Raw genomic sequence first — 25,513 nt, 5'->3', positions numbered from 1 at the left:
AAACGGAAGAACTGAAGGTAACATGATTATCCTTGCACCACTGAAGGATGGTATGGAGGTCAGTATTCAAGGCACTGGTTGTTGCAGATGATCTTGATGTCAGAAATGTCTGAGAACTACATGGACTGTCAAAGGAGTAGAATGAATCTATTTTCCTATTGTCCTATTTCCCTGGAAGGAAAACCAGTAATGAAAATTGTGGGTAGTGGGAGAGGGCTATCAGATATTTGGGTGCGTGGGTGTACAATTTATGTTAGATTACCGCTTATGGCAAATACATCTAAATATCTTCCAGCTTGGTAGAGGAAACTAAAAGCCATTTGGAGCTGCAGGCAGTGTACTAACATAGAAAGATAACTTCATTGTTTGGGTAACTGAACTAACTAAGTGAACTTACAAATGCATAGTATATGTTTGTTTAAGCTCATAATTATGTTTAATGGAATGAATAGAGCAGGAAAAAAATAACTAAAATACAGGTTTAATTGTTTCAGTATTTCACATCTTATAGGACAGGATTGTATCTTATAAGATACAATATAAACACTTTTATCTCTCTATCTCTCTCTCTCTCACTCACACACACACACACACACACACACACACACACACACACACACACACACACGAGGAAAAAAGTCAGACTAGAAGGCTAAAGTCCTATGATTGTTGGTGGCTAGCCTTAGCTGTACAGCAGTAGGTCTAACAATTAAAACTACCCAACTCTTAGGAAGTTTAACACAATCATATTAAAATTAGATTGTTTTATTTTTCAATCTGCTGCTGATTCTAAAAAAATCAAGTTTGTATTTGCTGAGGCGAAGCATAGTCGTTTTTTCTAATTTGGTATTCACAGTATCTGAAGGCATGGTTAGCTAGATCTGATTGACCAGTCAAGGCAGCAAAAATATTTCTTATATTCTCCAAGTCCACAATATTACATGTCACAAGAAAAAGGAACCTTGTAAATGCACAAGTGACCTGAAACAGAAAGGGATGGGGTGGAGTGGATCTTTAGGAGAGCAGATAAGGGACAGCTTTAAATGAGGTTTTAAAGCAGTGCAAACATTATAAGACTTATTCAGACGTTTAACACAACCATATTTATTTAAATTAGGTTTTTTTCATATCCACTGCTGATTCAAAAAAAAAAAAAAAAAGTCTTTCGAGTTTGTATTTTTTGTGGTGGTGAAACATAGTAGTTTTTTTCTATTTAGCTCTGTGCAAGTCATCCAAGGTATGGTCGGCTAGATTAGACTGAACACAGTTGTGGCAACTTTACTTAAAGATTATTTCTTTCATCATCACTGATCACTTTAATTTTGATATCCATGTCGATTACTTCACTTGGGAGGACACTATATATAAAACAGAGTACAGACATGGACTCCTCCTCCTCTAACCAATTTCTATATGGAACATTTTAATAAGCATGCTCTTGATACTGCCATAATCAAATCTTCCATCTGGCTAAGATAAAATGATAGTATTTGTCCACATGGTTTACACGTTATTCTTCCTCCCCCCCATCAACAGTCACATCCTAGCATCCACTTCACTATAAAAATAAATATAATAAAATAACAATAGCCTGCCTTTTCTAGACACTAATCACACATCTGCCCAATGTCACATTTTCTTTCTCAGTTTAGAGAAAACCCACTAGACATACACATACACAATCCCCCCCGCTCCCCAACAATATAGTATTATTCAAGCCCTTGTCATCAAAGACTCAAACCTTTATTCCATCAATGATTCCCTCACAACTAAACCCCTTTATTTGCCACATACCTTTCTGCTGTCTAATTGCTACAATGCCAAAATGATTATCAAAATTGTCATTCTTCCAAATGCCTCACATCCCTCTCAACATACTGATTATTGTAATGCTGTTATTATTCCCTATATATGGGACACCTTAGAAAAAATAACCAGAACTTCAAACCACATTTGAAGCTGGCTACCTTTATTCACTTTTCTGAAGCTCCACTTCCTTTCCTCTCTGTCCTAGGTGTTTACAAGATTAATTGTTCTCACAACTTGTCATATTATGGACATATGGGAGATTTGCTGACATCCACCTAGAAGAACATAAGAAATATATCCACTGTTAAAATATTTGCCGGGTCTGCGCCATTGTTATATATTGCCGTGTGCGCCATTTTATGTTGTTGCTCTTCCTAAAGTCTTGTAGTTATTGTACAATAACTACAAGACTTACAAAATTTCCCTGACTAATATCTGTATCACTTCTTACGTGTTCATTCTATAAGGAAAGTAAATTCTATATCTCTAGCCAATTCCTAATTTTACTCACGTGCTTACCCTGACTGTTAAAGGTTATTCCTTGCTAAAAGAAACAAATCCTCTGATTTCTTTCTGGAGCCATATTGACAAATTTATTTTTTAAAGCTGTGCCAGCCAATATCTTAGAATAGAGAGGACTCTTATTCAGGGAGACCTTTCCAGACTCTTGGTGCACATAGGTGAATAAATTTAGTGCTTATACTCATAAATCAAATGCTTTACTCTGGCTAAGTAGATTCTGGTTTGCAGTCGTAACCTCTATAACAACACTGCTGTTTAATCTGTTCATTAACGATATAGGGAAGGATCTATGCGGAACAATTCATTTGTTCGCTGATGATGCAAAGTTGGGTAGGGCAATAGTGAATGCAGAAGATGTCAAAGTCTTGCAGGATGACTTAGATAGATTGGAGTTCTGGGCTAATGAGAATGGATGTCAATTTAATGTGACAAAATGTAAGGTTATGCATTTTGGGGTGAAAAGATTAGCAGCAGTATACCACATTGGTGGAACTGTACTCCAAGAGATTGATGAGGCCAGGGACTTGGGAGTGTTGGTGGATAAGGAGATGAAGTTTAGGGGGCACACTGCAAAAGTAGCTAAATCAGCTCATCAACTCACTTGGTTGTTGAAAAATACCTTGACGAGCAGAGACAAGCAAGTTATTGTACCTCTGTACCGAGCCTTGATAAGACCTCATCTCGATTACTGTGCCCAGATTTGGTCACCTCGGTTCCTTCTTGATGGGGAGGAGGTGGAGAGGATCCAGAGGCGAGTGACTAAGATGATAACAGGTCTATGGAATGAACCATATGAGAACAGGTTGAGGATTTGTGGGTTGCAGAAACTAGTTGATAGGCGGAGGACGGGAGATATGATTGAGACATTCAAATTGCTAAAGGGATTCTATAGGATTAATTCAGAGGATATTTTTGAGATCAGGACTGGTGGTGGGAGAACTAGGGGACATCTATGGAAGCTGGGCAAGAGTGTGGTTAGCAGGGGTGTTAGAGCTGGGTTCTTTACTTTTAGAGTGGTAAATGAGTGGAATAAGCTGCCAGAGTCTGTTGTGGGTGCTATGACGGTGAACGAGTTCAAGACAAGGTATGATAGATACTGTGAGAATGTAATCGCATAGTTGTGTGGACATGATGTTTAGGGTCTCCCTTGATGAGTCTAAGGACTCCTGGAGTCGTCCGAAATAATAATAATAATAATAATAATAACATGTTATACCTTTCTTTCAATTCCCCCCCCCCCCGCGCGCTATGGTTCAGATTAATGAGTGGTAGTTTTGGTTCATATCTCAGGCAAAACTCAGGTATAAAAGAAAAAAGATATTTATTGGAATCTAAAGACATAACATACAATTAATTAGACCAATCTCACTTTCAATTAGTTCAAGGACATGGCAAATCAAACTTTTTCAAACTGATTAATACTCTAATACATGAACAATAAATCCTTCTTTTGGGTTAGAGACTTAACACACATAATATACACATTATACACTTCTACCAAATTTTCTACCTACTATTTTAGTCTTGCATAATAAACTAGTCACAATCAACTATAATCATTCCTAACAATTTGTCTTATGGATATCAGCCATTGCTAAATAAGCACTTAAAGTTCTCAAATACTGTCCATACTCGATTAATACACTACAATGATCTTTCCCTTTTTCCGACTGGGTAATTATACAACAAAATCTGTACTTTACCATTTCTTGGGGCAGGGTCGCCAGGTCTGTCTGAACTGTCCTTCTTTGTTTGAATTCTCTTTTGATACTTCCATAAGCCTGTGTCCACGTGGTAGGTCACTACGGTCATCAGATTAAACTATGCTCTACACCTGGCGTTTTTTTTCCCTCGTCTATTCTCGATCTGTTTCGGGCCATCCTCGTTTATAGCTGCCGGTTCATAATATACGTTTGCGATAGTATTAAGTCGGAACTCTCAGCGAAGGCAGCATGTGCCGACATCTCATGCTTTAGTACCGGCAGGAATTCAGACATCGAAGGGGAAAGGCGCACCCTCCAATATCGAACTATCGCCAAGAAACACCATCAGGAACCACCGGTCCACGAGAGAAATCAAATCATTATCCAGCAAAACAGGCGATAAAAGCCATGAGAAAGGGGTGCAAACCCTTTTTATTCTCTCTTCACTCCACCCCTTTTTTAGCACCCTCTTACTAGCTGCGATAGCGCCCTCTTACTACTTTCTGCGATCTTTCGCGCCCACTACTTTCTTCATCCGCAGCAACTTTGGCACATCGCAAGATCATAGCAGCGTCTTCCAGGAAACGAATGTGCATCGCTTTCCGAGATTGCCAATGCCTCAGGCCCGCCCGTGACCTTTGGACTAATGTTTACATCTAATTTATCCATTCATTGTATACATGATGCATTTCATATAATACTAATTTATACACAAAGTTCTTTACATGCTATTACAGTTCTACTAAAAGGAGGTAATTCTATTTCTATTTACAGTTAGTACTTTATTTCTTCTGCTCGAGTACAAGTTTTTTTCTCTCAGCTGATTTTTCTGACTTGTTAAATCCTGAATGATTGTTTCTTTAATAAAATGCTTCATTCAGGATGTAACACCACTTTCAAATCTATAGTCAGTCAAGTCTAGTGACCATGCTTTTAACACCTAGCACACAATCAAAAAAAACTACTTACTTCACCATGTCAAATACAACCTTGAAAGACTTCTTTTCTTTAGACGCAGCAGCAGTTTTAAAAAACGAACTTGATCTAAATAAACATGGTTGTGCTAAACTTCCCAAGATTTCATAAACATATATCATAAAACTTGAAACTTCTAAAGGATAACTACCAGCACCAATTGAGGACACACCTCATAGGATTTTAGGTTTCTTTTCTAATATCTTCCACTTATTGTTTCTTTGTGTGTGTGTGTGTGTGTGTGTTATTACAGTTTTTATATTGTATTCCAGAAGATATATCTACGACAGATGAAATATTGGAACAATTAAGCCAATGTTATTTATTTCTTTTTGCTGAAATAACTGTTAATCCTAATTATGAGAATGCTAAACCAGATGTGAATATTTTTGTTCTTTGCTCAGAATGTTTTGTCTATTTTATGATCTGTTGAAATTCATTTTGAGGGATTTTTTTTTTTTTTGTTTCATTTGGGAATGATTGAATAGGCTCTCAGACATGTCACTTTGCCACAATGCAGTCCCAACAGTATTATCCTTGTACCATTATTTGGACTTCCTTACTATGTATAATAGAATCTGGTGAGGATAAGAGGCAGCAAGATTATGTGCCACCTGATCAGGGAGTTACCATCAAGTGCATAGCATAATCACATATCACATTTGCACTCTCTAGTACTGCAGAACTGTTTTACTGCTATACCTAGGAAATGGAGGTTTTGAATTTTTAGTAAGTTCGGCAAGTCCCTGAAGGATATCACTTACAGTGCAGGGAATGAGAGACGGAGAGGGGAAGACAGATGCCAGAACTCATGCTGTGGAGAACCATTGTGGCACTGATCATTTCAGGCCTATAATAAGCAAGATAGTGGTGAAATTCAATGCTTGCTGAATTTCACCAGAGCCACTTTTGTAGAAACTGGCCATATATTGAGAAGGTGACCTAACTGAGAGTGAGAAGCGATATAGTGCACATCACCTTTTTTTTTTTCATTTATTTTTAATGTGGCTCTCACTCACAAAAGGTTTATTTGTAAACCTAGAATATATTTGTACCATGAGTGGGTTAAGGATTTTTCTTTCTCTTTAGACTTTCACTTTCTACAGACCAAACAATGAACTTTTTTAAGCCACTTCAGGCCTTCAATAAGCAGGGTGGTGGTCTCACACTGGACAATGAAATTTATCTCCCACCCTAAAGGCAATCACAAACATCCATACTCACAATAGGATTCAAACCTGCAGCTTGTTGGTTGAAGAGCAGATATGCTAACCACTCAGCCAACCAGGCCAGCGCTTGCCTATTAGTGGGCCAACATGTCTACGATATCCCTCTCTTCTGCTTATCCAATTTCCATAACTCAAAAAGACTTCAAATCTATTCTCATAGGAAGCATTCCACTGATTTAGCAACATCTTGGTCGTTCTCTCCACCATGAAACCTGGATGCCTAAATCTGAGCACAGACTAGTAGAAAATAACTTTCTTCTCTCTAATCATCAGTGTATTTATCAACATCTTTTTGATACTCTGCCAATTTCTGAGCAGCATGCAATCTTTTTAGCCCAAAGTGGCAGAACGCATGTTAACAAAAAAAAAAGTTATCTTTAAACTTCAAGTATTTTATTGTTAATGCATTTTTATTTTCATTTGAAAATTTTCAAATCAAAGAAGAAATTCATATAGAATTCAGTGAGAGAGAGAAAGAGAAAATATTCAGCATCAGAAATTGTTCTAAAATTACCTTTGAATTAAACAGGGTAAATACTGTATGATCTGCAGTTGTAGTAACTCTCCATTTCAGAATTTCTGATATGAACTGATACTTGCGAGCAGTGTCACTGTCATCATCAATTACACCAATATCACGTCCTTGGGCTGATGCCAAACGAACTCCTTGAACCATACTTCCTACCATTACAGAAGCTGGACCCACTTCTGCTTGCATGCATAAAAAACAAGCACAGTTCAGGTATAAAATATACATATATACATAGTCATTTCAGACTGACATACAGATAGACAGTCAAGAAATATTAAATCATCCATAGTAAAACATTCATAAATATTGGTTAATATTATTTCATTAAAGTTAATTAAAAGAACTTTCTACATTAAACTCGCCATTCAGTACACTGCCAGGAGGATAAGTTATGAATGTGGTCTGGTTAATATATAATTCATTTAATTCTGAAGTTAAATTATTTCAGCTGCATAAAAAAATTAAAGCTTTGTTTAATATGAAGTGATTTCTAACCAACTGAGTACTATTGTAATAAAATAAATAAATAAATAAATAAAAATGCAACAGAAAGCTGCAACAACTCAAAGAGGTGAAAGCATATTTACCTTTTTTATCCATGTGTGGGACTTATGGCATCAAGTTAAAAAAAATACATTTTTCCCAAACACATGTGTAATTAATCATTAATTAATTTTAAATTTACTTTCTAATAAAACAAACAATGTAATTAACCAATTATATACACACACACTTATTTATTTTACTGGAAGATGTCCAACATAAGATGTAAATTATTAATTTTGTGATTGAAGTTTGTCCTTATGCTCTACCATATCAAATCACTATAACTGTTGTAATTTAATAAAGACTTCAACTAAAGTTGACTTGTCAATGTCAATATGAAATTAAAGTTAAAACATTTAACGTTAATTTCTCTGGATAGTCATAAGAATATTGATCAGATGTTTACCTGGTCCCAATCCTGTTCTGAGCTATCACTGAAGTCTCAGGACTTCAGTGACTGGGTTGCCTACTAACTAATCCTCAGTACAGTATATTTCCCCGTCTATAATGAAGTGACAACTGTGTAGCATCCATAAAAAATATAGTAAAAAACATATATGCACAGTAAAAAATAATTATTAAGTTCTAATTACAGCAATCTATGGTTTATTCGACCCTTCAATTATTAGAACAATGGTAGATTGTTCTAATAATTGAAAAATGGTAGATTACTGTTATTATACAGATATTTTGGATTAAGTATCTTAAACACCACTGTCAATATTAGAAAGTGAATAATGGGAAATTCAAACACAACAATGTAAGCATGTGGCAACTTGTATCTTTTTTTTGCATGTGGTTGCGAGACTGTCAGGTAAATATTTTCTGAAGGAAATATTTTCTGGGTGTGTGCGTGTGTATAATTGGCATAGACAGTCCATCAGTGAGACTGATATTTAGACAGTAACAAAGAACCTAAGCACTTTTTTTTTTTTTTCTGAAAAGACATTTGAATTTCTGGTTGCTTCTGTATAGTAAATTAGTTTCATTTCAGAGGATTCTATGCTAGTATTCTGAAATGCATTTTGTGAGAGATATTAGAGGCACTTCTGAATATATTGCACACACAAAGAAATTTCATCTTGAAGCCAAGTTTAAGACTGTCAACTATATCAGCTCTTTGTTATCTTCTTCAAAAGATAAAGTACAACCCTTATTGCCACCTGATATTAGATTCCTTGTACAGTAATTGTAATGAGTCTTACTATGGACAAAACGGCAGACTCATCACAAAATGTATTTTAGAACACCAATCTTATATTGAACTCAAAAACACACCACAAATCTCCTTGCTGAACATAGAATTAAAAATACTAGCTATAAGATCCTCTAGAATGAATTAAATTACTACACAGAAATTTGAATATTTTTCAAAGAAAGTGCTTCACTGCCCAAAATTTGGGAAATTGTTATTGATAACTATTATTTAATTTATTTTATTTTTTATTATTATTTTCAATATATTCACACACATACACCTATAAGAGATTCTAAAATCACAACATTAACCAGACTCTTGCAACTGTACATGAAAAAAAAAAAAAAAAAAAAAAAAAAAAAAAAAAAAAAAAAAAGGTTCATAGTGAACTTGCATTGTTGTTTTTAAATTTCTTATTATTCAAATCTGTAAGAATGATAATGGTTTAATTTTTTTTTACTGTGCATATATGTTTTTTTTTTTAACTATACATTTTATTTTGACTTCTTCTTGGAACAGCAACTTTTAATCTTCCTGATCATAACACTTATCACTATCCACTACTTCACTATATTTTGCTTGACTACTTATAGATAAGAATCTAATTCATACTGCTTTCTTCATTTGTTTCAACATTGTCCAGATCTCATATAGCACAAGCCCATGCACATTACCACACATTTTAACATGGCTTACAGAACCTCTGGTTTGGAACCTGTGTCAATACTGACAATGACTAAGTGTGTCCACACAAACCATTAACCATCAAGCCTCTGAAAAACTTTGTTTCCTCTTTAAGGCATATTTTCTCATTTGTACATAATACATCACATAACTCCCAAATCTTCTCCAAACAAATACTCGATACTACTCAGAAGAAGATACTCCACTTAATAAGTAATGCATCTCATGCTCACTCAAATCACTCATATAGTTCAATATCTTCATGAAGCAGTAAAATGGTGCATATCACTTTATTATTAAATTACTCTGGATTGGAGATATTTATAACAAGTTTTATTTATTTACTAGGGTTGAAAGAAATTATACAGGTGTCATGTGATAACAAAAATGTTACACAGGTATATGCATGGCATTATACAAACACCCAAGGAGTAGTAGGCTGTTTATTGCAGAATAGAAAAAAAACTTGATGTGAATCCTACTTCTTCAACATCTACACATAACTAAGTCATGAAGATATTAGATGTGCAAACCTTTCCTTGCTTATGCTTTGGTAAAAAGGATGAAAACAAGAATATAATTTCTTGTCAAACATTTTTGCTGAGTTTCAAACTTAACAAGGTAAAAAAAATGTCAGTTGTAACATTTTTTTTTTATCTTGTAATAATATTGTAATAATACACTGATACTCTGTTTTGCTACTTATATATGGAAAAACATTGAAAAATAACTTTAATGGGTCAAGCTACCACTAATGAAATTATCAATATGCTGGGAGTGTTTTGATTATGTATTTTTATTTTTGATACTTTGAAATTTACTTAGCTCAGCTACAACATTTGCAGGTAGTGTAGAACTGTTTCTGTACCACGGAATTTTTTTTTACTTTCATCTTTATATTAAAAAGTTATTTCTCTCTATTCAAGGTTATTTCTCTCTCCCTTAACATGCAGTTTTAGTGGAAATAATGGTGCAAGGTTGCAAACACATCCTAAGAACTGAAATTCCAAGATGTGAAGAAGTGATGATCAAGGTTTTAAAAAAGAAAGTAAGGTTCAATAAGATATTTTTCTTCATGCCATATGACAGGAAGAAAGAAAATATTTAGCTCCCATTATAGATGCTGAACCCAAGGACTAACCTACCATTGTAGCATTAACACCTGTAAAGGTAGGACATTAAAAATTAAGAGATTTCCAATGGAATAAACAGAAGGCAGTAACAAAATCCTAATTTACACATACAAGAAACTGGGTAAAATAGGCACCATATAAAAGATTATCTCAGTTCACATCCCAAATGATTATTTGACAGTCACCTTCATAATACACATAAAGAAGCCCATAGCAAACTTTGTCACTATAGCTACAATTCCAGTCATGGTGAACCATCTGGAGGAATATAAGCAGTGCCTGCATCATGGGTTATATGCCCACCTAGGAGGAAACAGTCCAAAAGTTTTCTCTGAGATATTTGTATAGCCAGTGTTCCAAAACTTGTCAAAAAGGTGAAAGTTCTGAGAATCACATTAGTATATATATCCATTCAAAACTTTTTCTGAAAGAGCAGGAGCACCAGTGGAACCTCAAAAAACTTCAGTCTAACAAAAAAAAAAAAAAAAAGAAAGAGTGCTTTCAAATAAACTATATTTGGCAAAATGACAAACAAGTACATGAGGAAAAAAAAAAAAAAGAAAGAAGCCAAGAAGTTCCAACAAAACAGTAGGAGCTAACATTTTTTACAACACAAAAGCAACATAACATGATTAGCTAAAACTAACAGTAGTAAAATCAATGTAACAAATGAACAAATAGAAGCAGCTTATACAGCAATAGGAGCTAGAGCGATTGGAGAAACAATTGCCGTGTGGTATGCCAGAAGGCAGAATAACAGAAAAACTAAATGAGAAAAGTGTAAAAGTGTGAGAAACTGGGAGTAAGGAGATGGTATTACATGGAGATTTGATGACCAAGTGATGAAAACATGTTTCTCAGGTGTAAAGATCAAGGATGTTAATGAAGCTGTTAGTCTGCAGATGGGGGAAATGAAAGAAATGATTGTTATGAGGGGCAAAAATGATTTGAAAGATGATAAAGTAAGGATTGTGAGTCTTTGCTTTGGTATGACAGAACTGAATTGAGAAGAAGGGCCATAAATGCAAATGAGTCATTGAGAAGATTGTGCAGAAGGAATAGTGTGTAGTTTATAGATGTATAGAATGAATTTGATGGGCTACATCTGAACGGTTTTGGAGTTACATGTTTGGAAAGAGTGTTGCTCAGTAAGAGGTTGGAAGTGCAAAATCAGGGGAGCATGCAATCAAATGTTGGTTTAGCCATCCCTGAGAGAAATAAACGAATGTGTGTACAGAAATGACTATGCAATGCTGAAAGTGATTTCAAAGATTTAAAATCAGAATGAGTAAGTAATGACATTACACAAGGAAAACAGGGTTGATGTTGAAATGATGTATACAAATGCCAGAAGTATGGGAAGTAAGGGAGAGGAGTTTTTGGCATTACATACTTGACTTGGCCCAAAATAATAGGCATCAGTGAGACCTGGTTATCAGTAAATGATATAGTTGCAGGGATAGAATATAAAGCTTATTGTATCTTCAGGTAGGATAGAGAATAGAAAGAGGTGGGATATTTCTGATGAAAGCTGAAGAAGTTCAACAAAATTAGAAGTTAAAGAGGATTGTAGGTCTGGAGGAGATGGTTCATTTTAGGCTGCCTGGTACCAGATAGAGGCTAACAGAATAAAATATATTGTTAGTTATATATATATTATAGATGAGGGGGATGGTCACCCTCAGAAAGATGTGGATGTCATGACCTCGTCAATCTCCTGGAGTACAGTTCCACCAATGTGATATACTGCTGCTAATATTTTCTCCCCAAAATACATAACATTACACTTTGCCACATTAAATTGACATCCATTCACCTTATCCCAGTCCTCCAAACTATCCAAATCATCCTGCAAAATTTTGACATCCTGTGCACTCACTATTGTTCTACCTAACTTTGCATCATTAGCAAACAAATGAACACTGCCTCTCAGATCCTTTCCTATATCGTTAATGAACAAATTGAAAAGTAGTGGTCCAAGAACAGAACCCTGTGGCATACCACTAGTCATAGGCCGTCTTTTGGACTCTACTCCTGAATAAACCACTCTCTGATATCTCTCCATCAACCACCCTAATATCCATCTCACCAACCCTATATCCATCCCCATATGCTGCAGTTTACTGATTAGAATTCCAGGTGGTATCCTGTCAAAGGCCTTAGCAAGGTCCAGTAGAATCACTGTAAACCCATTACCCTAATCCAGTTCAGCCGTCACTGTGTTATAAAACGTGAGCAAGTTACTGAGGCATGATCTACCCTTCACAAAACCATGCTGTCCCCCATACAGTATCCCATTTTCATCTATAAAATCCTGTATTTTCCTCTTGACTATTTTCTCCAAGACCTTGATAACGATTCCTGATATGCTAATCAGTCAGTAATTTACAACAACAGCCTTGGAACCACCTTTATACAGTGGAACTATTTTCCCCTCTTTCCACCTCCTCAGGACTAACCCAGACCCAAGACTCAAATTAAACAAAATGGTCAAGGGCACTGACAATTCTTTAGCCGCTTCACGTACGACACGAGCTGGTATACCATCCAATCCCAAAGATGTATTGACATCGTAATAGACTATTCACCTCCACTTCATTCACCACAATTCCCGTATAAGCTATTGGTCTGCCATATACATTTTTTCTTTTACTTGCAACATATCGAAAAAACTGTTTGGGATTCTTTATAACCTGCATGGCTAATGTTCTTTCATAATCCGCTTTTGCTTTTCTTACCACACTCGTTACCCTTCTGGCTTGCGCTTTATACCGTTCATGTGCCTGCCGGTCACCTTTCTCCTTAAATTCCCTCCACAGTTGTTTCTTTTTTTGCAGCTCAAGCTTAATGGTGTTATTCATCCATTTAACCCTCTACTTGATTTATTATTCGGACTCTAGGTATACAGTTAGCCATTGCCTCCTGGAAACACTTCTTAACCACCTCCCATGCAATCAAACTCCTAAGCTTGTCATACTTACCAGCCCGATAATTCCACATGTACCCTGTCTTGTAAATTCTACACCTCCCAAGCCAAAACCCTATGATCACTCTCACCAATAGGTGGCAACATGGTCATATTCATTACAGCCAAATTTGCAGATGCAATTACTAGGTCAAGCACTCTCTGACCCCTAGTATTTTCCATTACATGCTGTTGCAGATAGTTATCCCTTAATAACTGCATAAAATCCAATTCCTTCCTCCCATGTGTCCTCTCCTCCTTGCAATCAATGTTGCCATAGTTGAAATCTCCCATAATAATTACCCTCCTTCCCCTCACTTCTTCTATTTGCTTAAGCATACTATCTCCACCATCTATTCCATCACCTGGTCTATAGCAGCAACCAACTGTATATTTTGTTCTGCTAGTCTCAATCTCACACCAAATAGCCTCAAATGTGCTCTTTTCTCTATCCTACAGTTCCACTTCTATTCTCCTTGGCTGCAGCTCATCAGCTATCATCAATAACACCCCCCCCCCCCATTTTATTCTCTCTGTCACTCCTGAACACACCATATCCCTCACATTCAATCCCACTAGCTATATCATCTTCTGTCAGCCATGTTTCACTAATGCCAATAACCTGTGGCCTGGAAGTGCCAACCAAGGCCAAAAATTCTTCCTTCTTGTTCCTGATACTTCTGGCATTAGTATACATGAATTGCAGAAGCCCATTTCTCCCATCCCTATTTTGATGCCTTATACTAACTATCCCATTCTGATTTGCTGTCCTTCGTACTCGCTCAGGCATATTACACACATTCATACACTCTGTCTCCCTAAAGCCTGCATATCTACTTCACCCCCCCCTTAGTAACTCTAGTTTCCCTAATTCTGCACATCCAGTTCCACTTCATTCAACAACACCTTTTCAAGTCTCCGTACACCATATCCATTCAAATGTAAACCATCCATCTTATATAAATCCTTTCACCCATCGAACTCACTCCACACATCCACAAGTTCCACACCACTCCTCCTGCATAATCCGCACATAAAGTCATTAGCAATTTTGGCCCTCCTTCTATGCTCTTCACTGTCATACTGCGGCAACAGACTCACCATCCTGTATTGGCAGATTCGCACATTAAATTCAAGCCAAGCAATTATTATGGGAGACTTTGAATAAGAAGACATAAATTGGAGGTAGGAAAAGGAGAATGGCAAGGTGGAAGCAGAATTTATACAGTTGGTAAGGGATAATTATTTGAAGAAGCATGTCCTGGAAGGTACTAGGGATTTGAGAGTGCTAGATCTAGTAATAGCATCAGAAGATATATCCATAATCAAGGAAGACACTACCTCCAATTGGGAAGAGTGGCTGTACAGTCTTGTTCTGGGAGATTGGTAAACATGTGGAACTCTCTGTCGAGAAAGAGTTTATGGACAGAGAATTCCACATGTTTACCAACCTAGAACAAGATTGTATAGCCACTCTCCCCAGTTGGAAGCAGTGTCCTCCTTGATTATGGATATATCTTCTGATGCTATTACTAGATCTAACACTCTCAAATACCTAGTACCTTCCATGACATAAAGCTGAAATTATGACAGACTTAGGAGGTACCTTGTACCAGTGCCATGGCTTGAGAAGCTACAAGGAAAGAATGTCAGTAATGCATGAAAAATGGTCAGGGATTATTTGAGACAAGCAGTATCGGAGTGCATACCAAGGTTCCAAGGGAGTGGAAAGAGGGTAAGATAGTTTGATTATATAATGGAGGCTCTGAGACAGACACAGTAAACTACAGGAGTGGTACTTGAAGTATTGGAAAGGTTGCTTAAAGGTAAGATTCAACAGTGCATGGATAGGGATAAGGCACTCTATGGTGGGCAGCATGGTTTTGTAAAAGGCAGGTCCTGCCTATGTAATTTACTCACATTTTATAATAGAGTAACTGCAAAGTTAGATAAGAGAAATGGCTGCACCATGATACTGCTGGACCTTACAAACCACGAAATAATACTATGTGGGAAACTATTATAAATGATGAAGCAAACAAGAATGGATATGAAGCTAGTAGCATGGATGGGAGGGTCGCTGTTGGACAGACACTACACGGTAGTATATGGTGAAGTAGAATCTAGGAGAATAAGGGTAACTAGTAGCACTTCAAGGTTTTGTACTAGGACCACTACTCTTTAATTTGTAGAGTGTAATTTGTAATATCTTTAATGATATTTGGAAAGATTTTAAGTTATTCAGTTTTTTGCTGATGATGCAAAACCAAAGTGGGGGAGAGGCAATAGTTGATAATGGTGATGTAGATATCTTGCAGGATGATTTAAATCAATTGGCATTGTGGATGAATAAATAATGACTGTCAAGCTAATGTTTCAAAATGTAAGGTTATGCACTTCAGATTGAAAAGGTTACATGCTGTGTATCACAATGATTGTACTGAACTGCAAAAAACTGATGAGGCTAGAAATTTGGGGATAATGGTAAACAAGTGTTGAAGTTTAGAGGTCATACTGCAATAGCTGATAAAATAGCTAAAAGATTACTTGGATGTTGAAAAACAAGCTAACAAGTAAAGATAGGCATGTTATTATCCCTCTTTAAAGCTATAATTCGGCCACATTTTGACTACTGTACATGGATTTTATCACCTGAATTTCATTGGGATCAGGAGGTGGTTAAGAGAATTCAGAGAAAAGTGACCAGGTTGGTGAGAGGTCTTATGAGGATATGCTGAAGGTGTGTAGGTTCAATGTTTAGTTGACAGGTGTAAAAATATATATATTGCTTATAATAAAACCTGAAACCTATGGAAGTTGTGTAAGGGTGTGCAGACTAGATTTTTTGCAAGGAGAGTGGTGAATGAGTGAAATGGACTGCCAGAATTAGTTGTGATTGCCCAGACAGTGAATGAGTTTAAGGAGAGGAATGATAGGTTTTGCATGCATAAAAGTTAGTGTGGTTATACCAAGATGAGTCTCCAGACTCCATGGAGATTCATGTATAACAGTAATAATAAAATGCAAATCCAAAGTGTTTTAGAAGATATCAGAGAAAAGGAAACAGAAAGGCAGGTACAACACTATGGAGAACCTAGCATCCATAAAGATGAATTAATTAAAAAAAAAAAAGAATGATAAATGGAAGAAATTAAATAAATAGCTTAATAAAGGAATAAATTCTGAAAGGAGAGATAAAAGATATAAAGATCTCTGAAGGCTATGAATCTGTGAATGAGTCACCTTTGGCTTGCTTTTTATGTTCATGGACTTTGAGGAACCATCTGAAATTGGTGCAGAGAAGGAGAGAGAGAGAGAGAGAGGGAAACAAAAAAAAAAAAAAATAAAGTATATTAATGAAAAGTTATTCTAGTATGAATATCATCTATATGAAAAATAAATAAATAAATGACCAGCTTCAATTCAAGAATAGCTCTAATAAAATGGAAATAATGGCAAGCAACTGCAAAAAGCTGGAGAGAGAGAGAAAAAAAAATCACTAGCATTACTGTTCCTTCCCAAATTCAAGTGCTCATAAGATTCAACAAAATCTAGATTTTAAGGAAGGACTTAGCTACACTTCACCAATGCCATATCCCTTATATATTGTCCTTTACAAAGTAACAGATTTCTCAGCCATTACATGGAAGCTATATGGAAACTTATGCTACACCACATCAAGTTGCTCTTCTTCCAGAGATGTATTTCTTTAGATACAAATATAAAACCAGACAGATCCTCACTCCAGGTGTACTGAAGTTTTGGAAAGTCTAACAAGGCTGGAATAAGAATTCTTATTTTTGCCTCTCCCACTATTCTTGCTTGGATCTTTCCATAATATTCAAAGGGATGCAGGAGTTCAAATCTTGACAATAGATTAGAAATAATAAGTGTGTGTGAAGTGAGGTTAAAAAAACATATATGCTATATGTGCTCCATCCAAAAGAAAGACAATAATTCTTTAAGGAATGCATTCATCCAAATGTGATGCATGCTACCTCATCAGAGATTGGAACTGTATTGAAAACCTTGCTTTTGACAAAATAAGACGCAACCCCCAGAAGTGGAAAAGCAAGATATGCACAATATCTTGGCCATGCTGAACTAGTAGATGTATGGAATATTCACAACCTTAATGTCTGAGCCTATGCTTATATGAATCAAGTTATTTGATTCATATAAGTGTAGGCATTTGTGTAAGTGATCTGGCATAAACACTTCAGGTTATAAGCTAGTCCTGCTTAAATTCCATTGCATAGAACGTGTTAGATCAGTCTAACTTGTGAGGATTTCATCTGATTTATCATCAATCTCTTCCATGTGGAATAATGTCAATCTCTGGGAATAGGACACATAGCTGAAATTGAAACAAGAAGTAAAGCAAAACATGATCAAATGAAGGAAGGGACATGTCTTTCTAAAAAAGGATAAAAGACCTATATAAACAGCAAAACCAATTCATTGCTAATTAAATGTAACAGTACAGAGCATAGTGACATCATCAGAAATATCAATTAAAGATAAAACTGCAAGGAAGAAGTAGAAGAAACAAGAAGAAAAGGAATTTTAAAATAGGAATACTACAGTAATTACCAGACATCATTTATTCATATTTTCAACAGACAATTCATTGAATTCTGTGAAAAAAAAAAAAAAAGAAAAACTTTCATCCAAATCTGTGTGGATTGAGAAGATATGTCCACCATACCAAACATCCTGAACTCATTCAGAAGCATTATTATACCTGTTTGGAGAGACATGAAAAACTTATGACTTCTGGAACCATACCTTCCTATTCAATATTCAAGGTGAGTTTGACAGATCCTTTATGGTAGCTAAGGTTACTGCAGTTTATAAAGAGTGCCAGATAAAGAAATCCTCAAGATCATTCCAAAAACCCAACAGAGATTAGCATATTAATCAACAGCTAGAGGCTCATTTCTTTATCTAATACTGACTACAAATCTTTTTCATATTGTCAACAATGGACTCAAAGCAGGAATAAAATATATAATCAAAAATATACAGGTGTGAGGAGTTCCAGACCAAGTGGTAGAGTTTAATTTGTTCCTCTATGTGACCTATTTAATGATTAAAAAAAAAAACACCCAATGGTGATACTCTTGGTTGATCAACCTCTAGTATTCTACATTCAGCATGCCTTTCTGCTCCACATTCACAGGCAGAATGAGGTAAGCAAAAGGCTGATATCCATCATCAAATGAGACTATGTTAATGCAGCTATCTACTTCTAGTTAATGCCTTTCTATTGAACCTCATCAAAATTCAAAAAGGAATCACAGAGAGCTTCCATGTAAGGATTGTTTTTTCTAAGGAAAATGTGTATGATCTGCAAGAATAACAACTGAAGGAAACCAAAAACATTTAATATGCAGAAGTTGTAGTGAGCACCTTGGACAATATACCAATTATTAACTATATACCATTTTTGGTATTTTGGAAAAATTCAGCAAAGACAGCAGACTAATTGCCAATATTGATATAGGATGGAAACTAAAAATTCAGAAAAGAATGGGTCCCAAAATTCACCCTGTTTGGAATAGCCCCAAAGAGAGAGAACTTCTCACACCAGTGAAACCTAAGCATGCAAAATTAGACAACTTAGGTTTACTTTCAAAACCAGATTACTTAAAATCAAATCTTTTCTGCTCAGCTGTACTTAATTAACACTACAGATATTACCAGAGGCCAACAACACATGAAGTAGCAAACCAATCACATGTGAAACCGTCTCTTTACTATACCTAAAGTTTCATTTCCCACTATTTGGAATATATGACCACAATAATCCAATGCCTGAGTTTCCTTCTGAAAGCCACAAAATTCTATACCTAATCCTAAGACTGCTCTGTCACTTTGGCTTTGGCACTGGCATTCTATCCATCAGTAGCAGCAGAATTTAGCATATGGAAATATTCAGCTTTTCCTTTCACAAATATCACAGTTGGATGCTTATAACAATGGTCTATTTAACAACAGTGATTATCCAAAGATATTCCAACAAGATGGATCTTCCTTGGTAAACAGTGTAAAGCTGTCATCCAGTAAATAAATGCCATCAAATGGATAAATGTCGTCTTACTTCAAGTTTTTGCCACAAACTGCAACTGGAATGGGATACTGCTACAATATCTTCTTTAGAGAAAAATCTCCTTAATGAATCATCTCTGAACCCTTCCAGCAACTTATCATCCTTTTGAAAACCAGACAAAAAATATATGCACAGTAATCCATATATGGTCTAATCAAAGCTTTGTACAATGGAATCATAACATTCTTACTTCTATATGTCTGTGTTCTCCACATCATTCACACAATCCATTGTGTTGTCCTCAATTTTAGCAAAATTGTCCATGAAATTTCAAGTCCCTATCCACCATCACTCCCAGAAGTTTCATCACCTTCTCTAAGATATCCTCACCAATCCTATACTTTTCATTCCATCTTTGCTTCCCAAATTTTAAAACCTTATACTTTGCTACATTAAGCCGATATCCTCACACACTTTCCCATTCAGTCTATTCAAGTCCTCTTGCAAGGCTACAACATCTGTTCTAACCCTATAGCTCTCCCCAACTTTATATCCTCTGCAAACAACTGCATATCACCATTTAAGCCCCCTTCTAATGTCATTTACATACAAATTAAACACTATTGGCCCCAAAACAGACTCCTGACACAAACCACTAGTGACACTCCTCATCTGGGAGATCACACCCCATATACAATCTGTTGACACTTATCAGACAGCCAATCTCCAATCCAACACACTAATCTACTATCCAACCCCATCTGTTCCAATTCAACTAGTAGCTTGTGATGTGGCAATTTATCAAAAGCCTTTGAAAATTTTAAATAAACTACTGTACAAACATCTCCCTTGTCCAATGTATTCATCACATTGTTATAAGTAAGCAGACTGCCAAAACATGATCTTCCTTTAGCATACCTATGCTGTCCATTAAAGAGAATTCTGCTGCTGTCAATTCAGTTCTGAATCCTTGTCATCACTAGTTTCTTCAACACCTTGACCACAAGTGTTTGGACAAAAGCAGATTGGCCTGTAATTCAAAGTCTTAGTCTTATCACCCCTTTTATGAAGTAGAACAATTTTGCCCTCTATCCACTCCTTTGGAACTTAGGCCAATCTAAGGCATGTTAAAAAGATAAGTTAAAGCGGTTGTTAACTCCTTGGAACATTCCTTCAAGACAATATATCAAATTTACTCGATTCCTCATGTATCTCCTGCTCACTCACTATCAGTGGTTCCTATCCCATCCGAACGGCTCTCAAGTTCTGCATTATGTTACGTTAGGTGAAGATCAGCAGTAAGTTTCGGTAACTTACTTGCCTAATAAAGTGACGAGTAGTTTATGCTTTTCCCATTGAGGGAAAGCATAAACTACTTTTTTTTTCCCCCTTCTCCCAAAGGCTTTGATAGGGTTCCATATGATATATCAATATTTAAGATGCAACCTATGGGTAATGTAACGGGTTAGTGAATCGAATTGGAAATTGGCTATCTGATAGATATCAAAAGAGTTGTATGAAGCAGCAGTATCAAGAAAAGGATAGTCATGAGTTAGTACCAAGTGGAACTTAGTACTGATCCGAGTTCCACTCGGATCAGTACTGAGATATTTGCAATCTAGCAATTACTTATTTGCAGATGATGTGAGATTGGCAGAACTATTAGTAATAGTGCCACTGTGGTAGCATTTCAGGAGAATTTAAATAGATGGACAAATGGGAAAAATGAAGGGGGATGTAAATTTAATGCGACTAAATGTAAGGTCTTAAAATTTCGGATCCACCAATGGGAGGTAGCATACTCTATTGTGGACCCATACCAGAGAAAGTATATGACACAAGGGATCCTAGGGTGATAGTTGATAAAAACTTCAACTTTAGGAGACATATATCAAGGGTGGTGAAGATAATCCAAAGGACTGCTGTAATACTAAGTAGGACTTTCACCAGTAGAGATAAAAGATTGGTGATTCCATTGTATAAAGCTCTGATCAGACCACATCTAGATTATTATACACAGATCTAGTCACCTGGATTTGTAGAGGATAAATTAAAGTTGTAGTGGATGCAGAGGTGGATAACAAAAGATAGGACTTTATAATGCTAGTTATGAGGAGATACTGAGGGTATGCTAAATACAGAGTTAGGTTGACTGAGACATTTAAACTGTTGCGAGATATTTACAGTGGATAGATTTTTCATATAGTTGAAAAAGGGGAAGAATAAGAAGAGGCATCTGGAATTTGATGGTGAGTGTAAGAGAGTGAGAAGTGTTTTTTTTTTCGTTTGCCTGGAAGGTGGTTAGACCATGGAATTCATTGACTGATAGGATGGCAAATGTGTAGATGATGAATGAATTTAAGGAGTGGTATAAGACTGTATTATCTAAAATGAGTATTGCATTATGAGTCTAGTGACTTCTTAGAGATCCAGAGGGAAAAAAAAAAAAATAAATAAATACTAACCATATTTTATACTTATATACATAAAAAAAGTACATGTTGTTCCTTAGAAGAAATTCTGTATTACAAAAAAATAATTCTCTGTATTTAATATTGCTTGTCCCATTTTTAATTTTATTAAAATCTTTAATTTTTTAAAAATTATTAATCTGTTTAAACTTTCATAAACATAAATATCACACAAACATTTTTATGATGAATTCTGATCACTGTGTAAGCACGAAGGAAAGGATAAACATATCAGATTCTGTACTACTCAATTTTAGAGGACTGTTTCAAAATCTCTGCATTTGAACCACTGTATAATTTATACATAAATGATATAAGAAATCATTTGAAGGGCAATATTCAGTTGTTTGCTAATGATGCAAAATTGGGTAGGTTAATAGTTAATCAAGGTAATGTGTAGAACATGTAGGATGATTTAAGTAGGTGCCATCAGTATATGTAAAAATAACAGGTATAAGTTTAATGCAAGAAAAAAATGGAAAGTTAAGAATTTGGATATAAATCAATTACGAGCTGCATAACACACTGATGGAACTGTACTCAGAAAATAGATGTGACATGGGATTAGGGAGCGCTAGTAGATGGAGAGCTGAAGTTTAGAGGGCATACTACTAAGTTGCCATGGTAGATCATAGGATTACACAGTTATCAAAGACACATGAACAATCAGAAATAAAGATGTTAATTTTCCTCTTCGTAAGGCTTTCATACATTCACATCTGGATTACTGTACTCGGGTCTTGTCACCCGGGTTTCTTGGGGGGGGGGGATAAGGATGTAGTGCAGGGGTCTTCAACGCATGGTGTCAGTGGGCCACAGGTAGACTGCAGAGCTCTTTGCCGTGGTCCACCAGCCATTTTGAAAAAATAACTACTTAACATTAAAACGCGATTGAATAAAAAATAATTTCAATCAAATTATTTTTCATTTAATAATAAAAAATATTATTCTTTGCTTTATGTGGATGATGTTATACTTCTAAATAAATCTGCTACAAGTCTGCAAGATTTCCTGACTAAATTGATTAACTGTTGTAACAGATATGGTATGAAGGTGAGCAATAAAAAGACAAAGACAATGAAAATAGGCAGAATCGTTGAAAATATCAATTGCATTATGAAAGGAGAACCTGTGGAACAAGTAAAACATTTCTGCTGCTTAGGCATGATTTTTAGTGAAGATGGAAAATTAAATATGGAAATAGACAACAGAATCAACAAAGCTGGTATGGTAGGAAGACAAGTGAATAAATTCATATGGAATAAGAGAGAAATTAGTCGGAACACTAAATTAGCTGTGTACAAGACCGTGTTCAAACCAGTTTTAACTTATTGATCTGAGCGCTGGGTCAGAAGTAAAACACTTGACCAAAGACTAGAGACTGCAGATATAAGAGTCCTAAGAAAGATTAGAGGTGTGAAGAGATGGCATCAATGGCAATATCATATTAAAAACGAGGATATTAGGAAAGAACTTGACATTGTCAACATCCAGGAATGCGTTAGCAGAGATAATCACAGGTGGTATGGTCGTTTAAATAGAATGGGAGAGGAAAGATTAGCAAAACAAGTATTCTCTGCCAGGTTGGCAGGAAAACGACCCAGAGGAAGACCAAGATATAGGTGGATTGATACAGTACAAAGTGCCTTAGACGATAGTAATATAAGATCTGATAACGTTGGGGTCTTGACAAGTAACAGACTGGTTTGGAGGAAAATTGTAGATAGGAATTTGGTAATGATGTAAATTTTTCACGTAGTACTATCATATCCTATACACCTCTTGAGGGTACATGGCAGGAATTTGATGATGATGACACTGCGATATTTAGAATTGTAGGATGCTTTCCAGATTCACAAGGAACGCTGTGCATTTGATACTTTACATAAAATCCTATAAAAATAAATATTAAATAGACATGCTTCTTCAGCCATCTACTAGCACTAAGCGGTACTTAAGTACTAGTACTAACATTGCAAGTAGATGGCTGAAGCAGTAGTTCGTTCGAGTACACTGTCTAGTGCCTTCCAGATACATCTCGAAGGTTTTCGATACTTAGTTATTTTCATATAAATACAAGAGGATCTCATCAACAGTCAGTCAGTCAGTTGTGAACAGTGTAATATTCATGTATAAGCGCACGCAGGTTCGTTGTGTCAGCCATAGCCCATTGTGGTTTTATATTGCCAGACTTTTTTCATTAGTGTGAGACATATTCAGTGGATAATAACCGTTACACGGCCATTTTGGATCATTGTTTGGGTTCATCTTCCATCACTATGGCATCTACAAGTAAAAAGCATAAATCAAGTGATTCTTGTCGAGTTTTTAATGAAAAATGGACCAATTCGTACTTTTTATGTGCCGATCGACGATAAGCCAGTGTGTTTAATTTGTCGTGAGTCAGTGCCAGTATCAAAACAATACAATATAAAACAACACTATGAGACAAAGCATGCGTCCAATTTCGATCACCTTCAAGGGCAGCTTCATGTGGACAAAGTGAACCATCTCCAAATTGATTTAAAATGCGCAGGGTATGTTTAAAAGGCAGATGGAAGAGAGCGAAGGGTGCATCAAAGTAAGTTATGTAATTGTGGAAAAAACTGCTAAAAAATCAAAAGCCTATTCTTGGACGGCTAGTTTGTGAAAGAGTGTCTCATCGCTGCTGGGGATATTCTGTGCCCAAATAATAAGGAAGTGTTTAAAAAATCGAGTTTGTCTGGGATGACTGTAGCATGATGTGTCGAAGAACTTGCCAATGACATTGAAGGAACTTTAAAAAAAACAGTCGTCTAAATTTATGTCATATTCACTTGCTTTAGATGAGAGCACAGATGTGAAAGATACAGCACAACTGGCTATCTTTGTCCGTGGCATTGATCAACAATTCAATGTGACAGAACTGCTAGAGCTTGTACCTATGAAGGGAACGACGAAAGGCACTGATATTTTTGAAGCCACCAAGAAAATGCTCCAGCTTTGACCTCAGCTTAACCAACCTTGAGGGTGTGGTAACTGATGGTGCCCCTGCTATGGTGGGAAAGAACGAAAGGTTTGTTGCGCTGTTACAAAAAGAACCAAAACTAGAGGGAAAAGATTTCGTCCATTACCGCTGTTTAATCCACCAAGAGAATTTGTGCACAAAAACTATTGGATTTGAGAATGTCATGAAAGTTATTGTGACTGGCATCAACATTATTAGGGCAAGAGGATTGAAAGAGTTTTGACCCAAGAGTGCGAAGCAGATCATGCCAATGTGGTTTATTATAGTGATGTGCATTGGTTGAGCTCTTAAAAGAGTCTTTGACTTAAGGAGCGAAATACAGCAGTTCATGCAAACCAAGGGGAAGCTGATTGCGGAATTCAATGATCTGAAGTGGATGACAGACTGTGCCTTTATGACCGACATCTCATTGCATATGAATGACCTAAATACGCACCTACAATCCAAAAGATCAACTGGTGCACACTCTGTTTGATCACATCAAAGCATTTGTGGCCAAGCTCAAACTTTGGGAGGCACAACTCGCAAAAAAAAGACTTAACTCATTTGCAGCTTCTCGCTGAGTCCATCTGTTCATATCTTGATGAGTATGCTACAAAATTAGCCATGTTGCGAAGTGAGTTTGAAGAGAGATTTAGTGATTTTCATAACCAACAGTCTTTAGACTTATTTTCAATGCCATTCAGT

General features: G+C 36.1%; 1 protein-coding gene across 1 annotated transcript in view; it reads right to left on the bottom strand.

Annotated features, from left to right (window-relative positions):
• Positions 1–25,513, bottom strand: part of LOC150108732 (disco-interacting protein 2-like) — a 936,780-nt gene that overhangs the window by 184,768 nt on the left and 726,499 nt on the right. The window contains exon 30 of the mRNA XM_090416186.1: positions 6,753–6,946. Within this exon, the coding sequence (XP_090272312.1) occupies positions 6,753–6,946 (194 nt within the window). The remainder of the gene's footprint in view (positions 1–6,752; positions 6,947–25,513) is intronic.

This window comes from Typopeltis vanoorti, chromosome 3 (genome assembly GCF_054136105.1).
Source record: "Typopeltis vanoorti isolate ZY-2024b chromosome 3, IOZ_Tvanoo_1.0, whole genome shotgun sequence".
Taxonomy (NCBI): domain Eukaryota; kingdom Metazoa; phylum Arthropoda; class Arachnida; order Uropygi; family Thelyphonidae; genus Typopeltis; species Typopeltis vanoorti.
Note: the sequence above shows the minus strand (reverse complement) of the source record. Positions and strands in the feature narration are given on the sequence as shown.